The sequence below is a fragment of the Pyrus communis genome, chromosome 8 (assembly GCF_963583255.1).
Source record: "Pyrus communis chromosome 8, drPyrComm1.1, whole genome shotgun sequence".
NCBI classification, from domain to species: domain Eukaryota; kingdom Viridiplantae; phylum Streptophyta; class Magnoliopsida; order Rosales; family Rosaceae; genus Pyrus; species Pyrus communis.
In genome coordinates, this window is record NC_084810.1 from 13,257,740 (window position 1) to 13,265,307 (window position 7,568).

A 7,568-nucleotide genomic window follows, 5' to 3' on the forward strand; every position below is an offset into this window, starting at 1 on the left:
TCTCAAGATATTATTTTGTATTTAATATATTGAGAATATTTCTCCCTAAACCTTGGCTAATAGGATGTCGCCATGTGTAGAGTAAAACTCTAACACCATGGCCAGCCACTCCCCTATATATACCCCCTATTCTACCAAATTTTGGTAAGCAGAAGTGCCAAGTGCATTAATGCTATTATTTATGCATAAACTTCAGAAGTATTTTGTCGAAAGAATTTGAAATAAAGGAGCTTGGCGCTCTAAAGTATTTCCCTGGCATTGAAGTATTTAAATCAGCAGAACGTATTTTCTACTCTCATTGTAAGTATGTGTTTGACTTGTTGACTTAAATATGGATATATGGGTGTAAAAAGCTCACACTCCGATTGAAATGAATCATAAACTGACTGAGCAAGTTGATGTACCAACCGACACGGAGCAATGTCAAGGCTTTGTTGGGAGGTTAATCGACTTAGCTCACACAAAACCACATATGGTATGTGTTGTGAGTGTCATTAAGACCTTTTATGCATTCACTTAGTGAAACCGTGAGAGACAAAATGTTGTCGATCAAATATTAAGGTATTTGAGTCGGCGACAGGCAAATGGATAATGTTTCTAAGAATTATCTTGACTTCGAGATATACGACTGCGGATTGTGTTGCATCCATAATTGACAAACTTTCTATATCGCGTTATTTTATATTTGATGAAGAAAATCTTGTTGCGTGACAAAATAAAAATAGAGTGTTGCTAAATCATGTGTTCAAGCTGAGTATTGAGGGTCGCACTCTTGGTATTTGTAAGAATGTTGTGCATTAAACTTGTGACTACAGAATTGGGTTTTAAACTGACAACCATATCTATATATGCATTTTTTTTTTTTTCATATCGTACTTTCTCTAAAAAATATGTGCATTTTTTGTGTGATAATTTAATGCAGTTTTTCATATCCGGTCCAACATTTTCACACTGAACACATATATGGAAGAATAAACCAATTTTGTTATCATTTACGAGTCTGAAGATCAACTAGCTGGCTGATGTCTGTCACTAATCCCGTTCAGTTTGAATTTCCTCCCCAGTAGAAAAATCGTGAGAAAACTTACATAATTTTCATGGAAGGTAATATAAAAGCATAGCTACGACTCTTACACGGAATGGATGACGAGTTCATGGTTATAAAATATCGTTTTTATATAAATATACACTGCATCACTTAGCCCAAACACCATTTAAACGTATAATATCGTTGTATATATAAATAAAAAAAGCATAAAAAACTTCCATCGTTAATATCCAAACATACAGAAACATAGGGAAGTTACTACACTGCCCTAGAGGCTCCATCGTTTTTCAGATGTTGGAGAAGTTACTGTGGCGCAGATCACCACTAGTTCGAGTGAGATTTACGCGCATCTAGACATGGCCGGCATGCCCAGGTAATGATCAGCTAGGGGTCCGAGAAGGCGGCGAAGAGTTCATAATCAGACTTACAGGCAGATGAAGGGCAGAATGAGCCAATGACCAGAAGCTGCAAGAGCTTTGACACAAACACCAACATGGCTCTCTCTCTCTCTCTCTCTCTCTCTCTCTCTCTCTCTCTCTCTCTTCTATAAGGAGAAAGAAATTAAAGTGGGGCTGATCCAAGTATCAAACGGCACTCCTAATTCTTTGAAACTTGCTTCCGATTTCCTTGCTTGATTCTTGAACTTGTAGAGATGCTAGTCGATCCATGGTGATGACATGATGCGGTCCCACATTGCTGGAAGAAGTTTTACTTGACGTCAATGCTGTTGGTTTTTTTCGTTCTGCACTCTTGAACTGCACATGTTGAAAGGAGGCCAGTTTCTGAATAGACTTCTCAATTTGTTCAGCGTAAGCAACAACGTCGCTTAGCAGCGAAGCAACAGTCACAGCTGGCACGATGTCTAGGAGACGAACTTGATCTCCACCAACTCCCGCCACCGCCGCTGCATTAGTCCTAAGCATGGATTCGAGGTTATTGGCTGCAGCTCTTGATTTTGTGATGTGGGAGCTGGCAGCAGAGCATGGCTCAGTCATTGTTTTTAGGGCCCATGCTAGCTCTTTCAGTGCTTTGCCTGATTCTGAACTCATCTTCATGCACAGCTCTTGAACTTGGTTGTTTTGAATGTTTAATGGTGTCTGTAAAAGAATTTAAACAATTAATTTTATCAAACAAGTTGATTACTTTGCATTTATATATATTTATCATGCACATTAATAAGAAAATTTGATGTGGTACAATATATACCTGGACTTCAGAGTTGAGGTAACCACTGAGGGTATCAATGCGGTAGGCGCATTGCCGGGTGAGGTTTCCGATCTTGAGATAGTATCTCCAAGGATGACGGTACCTAAACTTTCCATGTCTAGGCTCCCACCTTGCAAAATTGGCCTGCAAAACAAGAAGGTATAGTCAGCATTATTAAACCGAAAATGCTAGGTAGACCATGTTCTTGGACATTATTTACAGACCGCATGATGTGACAATTGATGGTTGGATGCTTTCTTTAATAACTTAAAGAATGAATCCAACTATCAATTGCCACATCATGTGTGGCCTACAAAATATAGTTACCTAATTGAATTAGAACCATTGATTGCATAGAGCCACTTCTGAATGTGCAATCCAGATTCACAATCTCATAAGATAACATGTCAAATATGTAACAAAGATCATTTATCAAAGAGACTGACCTGAGTTTCTTCACTCTGTTTTGAATTGAGAACACTACTATATCCTTGCAAATGTGCCATATTAGACTCTCCACTGCCAGCTACTTTGAAGCATTCATCCCCAAAACCTACAATTTTTTCATTTTTTTTTTCCGACCTTGTGAGTTTTCCCTGTCACATTGATATGACACCTAAATTCCAGCAATGAAATACTGTATTTTAAAATAACAAACCTTCCAAGAAGCTTCCGAGCTTTTCAATATTCTTGGCTACTGAGTTGTGCAGATCATCGCCAGCCCATACTGGGCAAATGAAAACGCACACAAACACAGCTATAAAGGCACCTATGAGGATTGTGGACGCCCTCTTGTGAGCCATTTCCAGTATCTCCTCATCTCGGTACCCCGATACCGATATCAAACAGAATGTCAAGATAAAAATGAGGAGTCCATAGTCATATCTCGCCTTCATCCGCGGAAAGAAGCGTATAAATGTCACTGATGCAGCTGCATATATACAATGTAACATTCCGTAAATTCCTTGCTCATTATTGTACTTATAATTTAATGACATTATAACTGATTGAAGAATCCCCTATTTCCATTCTTCTTTCAGTACATGGAAAATGAACAATTAAGTATGTTTATGAGATCAAGTGTATTAATTTTACCTAGTAGAAAGACGAAGATGCCGATGAGTATTGGATGAGCTATATCTCCAGAAAGATTTGCCAGGTGATGAACACCAAATCCTAGAGCACCTGCTAGGAATGTCGCCAAGATCCTGTTTAAACCTCTTCCCAGTGTTGCTCCTGCATTATAGATTAAAGATGATGCGATTAGAAAGTTACCTAACGATTAGATTTATCAGAATATCGCTTGAATAAGAAAAAAGTTGCACTAAAGATTAGCATTTTCTTAATTGGAATTATGAATTAAACTCACAAACAACAAAAGAAATTCCCAGACATCTTAAAACAAAATGAGAAGTGATTTGTGCACTCTTCTTAGGATTGAACAAATCAAATGAGAATCACCCAACACGAACAAGTGAAGGGGTGTACAATGAGAAACTAGGAGTGTGAAAATTACTACCGGAACGGAATTTTTCACAATGTGATTTCGGTAAGTACATAAGAAATTTAACAGAAACATAAAACGTACCTACTGAAAATTCGAAGACAACCACCACAGTTAGAATAGCCCACATGGCAGTGTCACCAAGACCATTATAGAAGGGCTGGAAGTAATAGAGCAATGACACCAAAAGAACTGCTAATCCAACTTTAAGAGAATGAACAATCCTTCTGGGATCATCTTGTCCAAGCTTCTTTAATTTCCTTGGAAATTCCACCACCTTGTTCATCACCTTGCCACAATAACCCATCGAACTATTTTCTGTATCGTTGTGATTGTCCTGATCACGAACTGCTGGAGATGGCATTTTTTTTTTTTTTTTGTGTGTGTGCCTATGAGGATGAAGCACACACTTTTCTGAGAAAGATTGACTGATGTTCTTGATCTTTGGAAAGAAGTAGATAGTTGTTCATATATAGTGAAATAAGATACGTAGAAAGTGATGACGAAGCTACCTTGAAACAGAGATCTAGCGCGTCTTGGTGAAACCAAGGTTTATAAATAATTACAAATACATTTTGTCATTTTACACAATACAAATATTATAAACCACTTTAACAAAGATATCTAGAGTAGTTAACTGGGCTAATTGACATCTACGGTTATAAATATCATTGTAAATAAATATTTTTACTATCTTACAATAATTTAAGTAAGAAATTGCTAGCTGAGAGTAATTAATATGCTTAAAGAGAATGCTAGCTACTTTTTCATTTTACATTCTTTTTATATATCCTTCCTATTTAGCCTTTAGCAATACTTTATTATTCTTCGAATTTCTTTCTTTAAAAAAATGACCCAAATTGAAAATTGTTAGCATGCTATTTTCATCGGCATTAAAATAATTTAGTGCGTAATTATTAAGTGTTGCCATTCAAATCACCTTTATTGGCCCCATCTCTAATGATGTCGATCGGTGAAGTTCACATCTATTAATTAAAGAGATAGATGAGCAAAGTGGTCAATGGAGGTGCTCCAAATATAATGTTTAATTTTTTTTAGGCTAAATAGCTAAAATGGTCTCTGGGATTTGCATAACACATCATTTTGGTCATTGAGATTGAAAATCAATAGAAATGGTCACTGAGATTGTCCACCATCTATTATTTTGGTCATTCCGTTAAAAACTCCGTTAAGTGTCCGGAGCTCTTGGCCGGAAGTTAGGGCAATTTTCAAAACTTTGTAACTCAATCATTTCTTAACCAAATTCAACCTTTAATATATCAAAATGAAAATAGGAAAGTGTACAACAAGATTTTACCTATTTGGAAGCCCAATGGTTGGCGGAAATGGCCGGAAAATAGCCTCAAAGTTGACTGGTCCGTGAGAAAATTGGAAAACTCGCCGGAAAATGGGTAAACTTTAAACGTTCACAACTTCTTCAATACTCAACGAAATCGAGTGGTTCAAAAACGAAAATCATACTTATCGATGAGAGGAAGAGAAGTTATGAACGTTTAAAGTTTACCCATTTTCCGGCTAGTTTTCCAATTTTTCCACAGACCAGTCCACTTTGAGGCTATTTTCTGGCCATCTCCGCCAACCATTGGGCTTCCAAATAGGTATAATTTTGTTCTACACTTTCCTATCTCAATTTTGATATATTATGGGTCGAATTTGATTTAGAAATGATTGAGTTACGAAGCTTTGAAAATTGCCCAAACTTCCGGCCAAGAGTTCTGGGACACTTAACGGGAAGGACCAAAATGATAGATAGTGGACAATCTCAGGGACCATTTCTATTGATTTTCAATCTTAGGGACCAAAGTAATGTGTTACGCAAATCTCAGGGACCATTTTGTCTATTTAGCCTTTTTTTTATATAACAATACATTTACGCTAAGAGATTGAGAGATTAGATTAGTATTGAACACGCTAATGAAATTCAAAACATGAATTTTTTTCTTCTCAATATCCTTTTGTATAAGGAAGAAAGATAAAGTTTTTTTCCTTCTATATATTGGCTAATTAACAGGTAGTAAGTACTACGTGTGTAAATGGAAGTACCAAATTTGTAATAATATACACATAATAATCCGTATTAAATAAGTATTGTAGTACTAGTATTAGAGCATTACGCGTACACATTAAATTCTTTATTTAAAACGAACATATTTGCAAGAGCCAGTAGGAAAGGAATAGCATTTTCAACATAAACACGTCTCGATCCACATCCATGAGATGGAAACGCGACCGTCCTGCTGTGACTGTGCTGGCTTTGCATGGACAACTAGTATACCAACCCAACAGATGTCACAATTAAATTTGTTTTCACTCTGCAAACACGAGTAGCCGTACCTACTTTAGCATTTTTCTTTTGTGATTTGCTTGTGGGTGAGTGATTCACAGGAGAAACCCTCATGGGGTCAATGCAAATTGTTGCACCACCTTTTGTTTGTTTGTTTGTTTGGGACTGTCGTTTTTCCAAGTACGCGAGATACTCAGTTGCTCGGAAACAGACTGATCTATTTATTTATTGTGTTGCGATGGTGACCCATTTATAGATGATACCTATGCCCATAATTTTATAATCTTATCTGTTGTTCTAAACCCTAATAAAAAATCGAATGGAGAGATTTGTTTTGTTTGTGCGGGTTCAATGTTGCACACCTGTTCTTTGGGTAGGTAATCATGGAGTGTTCACCATTAATTGTTGATATACATTTTTTATTTTGAAGAGCAACGATAGCAAATTCATTGTTGATAATATACTTAATAGAGGGGGAATGAGAGCGTTTGATTTTGTCCTCGCACATGACTTTTTTTCGAGAATAATATTTTACATGAAAGGTGTTTGCAATTATCAGAGTATTTCGTTTTGATAACCAATGTTACATATGCAAGTTTATCTTCGTGTGATATTGCATAACAAGATTGAGACGTCATATTATAATAAATGCATTTAAGATAAATTGTTCTTCCTTTTAAGATTTTGTATTTTTAGATTCTTTTTTCTCGAAGTTTATTTTTGAGCATTTTTTCTTTCTTGATATCGATGTAGATTGTCAACAATGTCAAATTAATAGAACGATATAAAACTCACCGGCCGGGCAATAAATTAGTGAAAAGTGATTAACTAGCATACAACTACCCAAAAGTGTGTAACTAGCGATACAAGTTAACTATCACAATTCAATGAAGTCGACCAAGAAGATAGAGGGTTTAAAGGTAATGTAAGGGAAATCAAAATTTTAAACTAAATTTGCAAACCAAATGATGTGTCGTCAATAGTAAATAAACACGTTAATCAATGCTTAAGTAATAATTCAATCATCAACAATCACATCATCGAGTTTACAAATTTGATTTAAAAAATTTGTTTTCCCTAACATTATCTAGGATTTAAAGTGTGGAAGTTCATAAGTAATATCAATCTACAAAGCATGAATAGTTTAAATAAATACTCCTTATAAAACTTGGTCGAAGTTGGGTGAAAGATTCTTACTGATGATTCTAATTGGCGGGGCAAATCAATTCGTACTAAGTATTTTATTTGAGTATTGCAGTTTTGTCTTAGCTAAAAAGAAATCTCAAATTTCCATTGTTTTGAAAGATATTTATGATTGCATAGACAGCTTTTTAAAGATATTTAAGTCTCGTTTAATATGGAGGATTAACTTAGGTAAAACTATTCATTATCTTGATGATATTTCAAAGAAAGAAATAGAACAAATTATTTACTTTGTTCAAGTTGAAGGTTATTCATGAAGAAAAGATATTTCTACTAATTTCCACAAAAATGGTAGGATTAAG

General features: G+C 35.6%; 1 protein-coding gene across 1 annotated transcript; it reads right to left on the reverse strand.

Annotated features, from left to right (window-relative positions):
* Positions 1–1,176: 1,176 nt before the first annotated feature.
* On the reverse strand, positions 1,177–4,180 carry LOC137743791 (aluminum-activated malate transporter 2-like). The gene is made up of 6 exons (XM_068483729.1): positions 3,843–4,180; positions 3,350–3,490; positions 2,913–3,185; positions 2,701–2,807; positions 2,255–2,398; positions 1,177–2,145 (listed from the first exon to the last, which is right to left on the reverse strand). Exons 1-6 carry the CDS (start codon positions 4,120–4,122, stop codon positions 1,633–1,635), a joined length of 1,458 nt encoding a protein of 485 aa, XP_068339830.1. The 5' UTR covers positions 4,123–4,180; the 3' UTR covers positions 1,177–1,632.
* Positions 4,181–7,568: the final 3,388 nt, after the last annotated feature.

Coding starts and splice junctions, on each gene's coding strand:
- LOC137743791 (XM_068483729.1), bottom strand. CDS start 4,122: ATGCCATCTCCAGCAGTTCGTGATCAGGACAATCACAACGATACAGAA. Junction 3,186..3,349: donor CATCTTCGTCTTTCTACTAG/GTAAAATTAATA, acceptor GTATATATGCAG/CTGCATCAGTGACATTTATA. Junction 2,399..2,700: donor AACAGAGTGAAGAAACTCAG/GTCAGTCTCTTT, acceptor CTTGTTTTGCAG/GCCAATTTTGCAAGGTGGGA.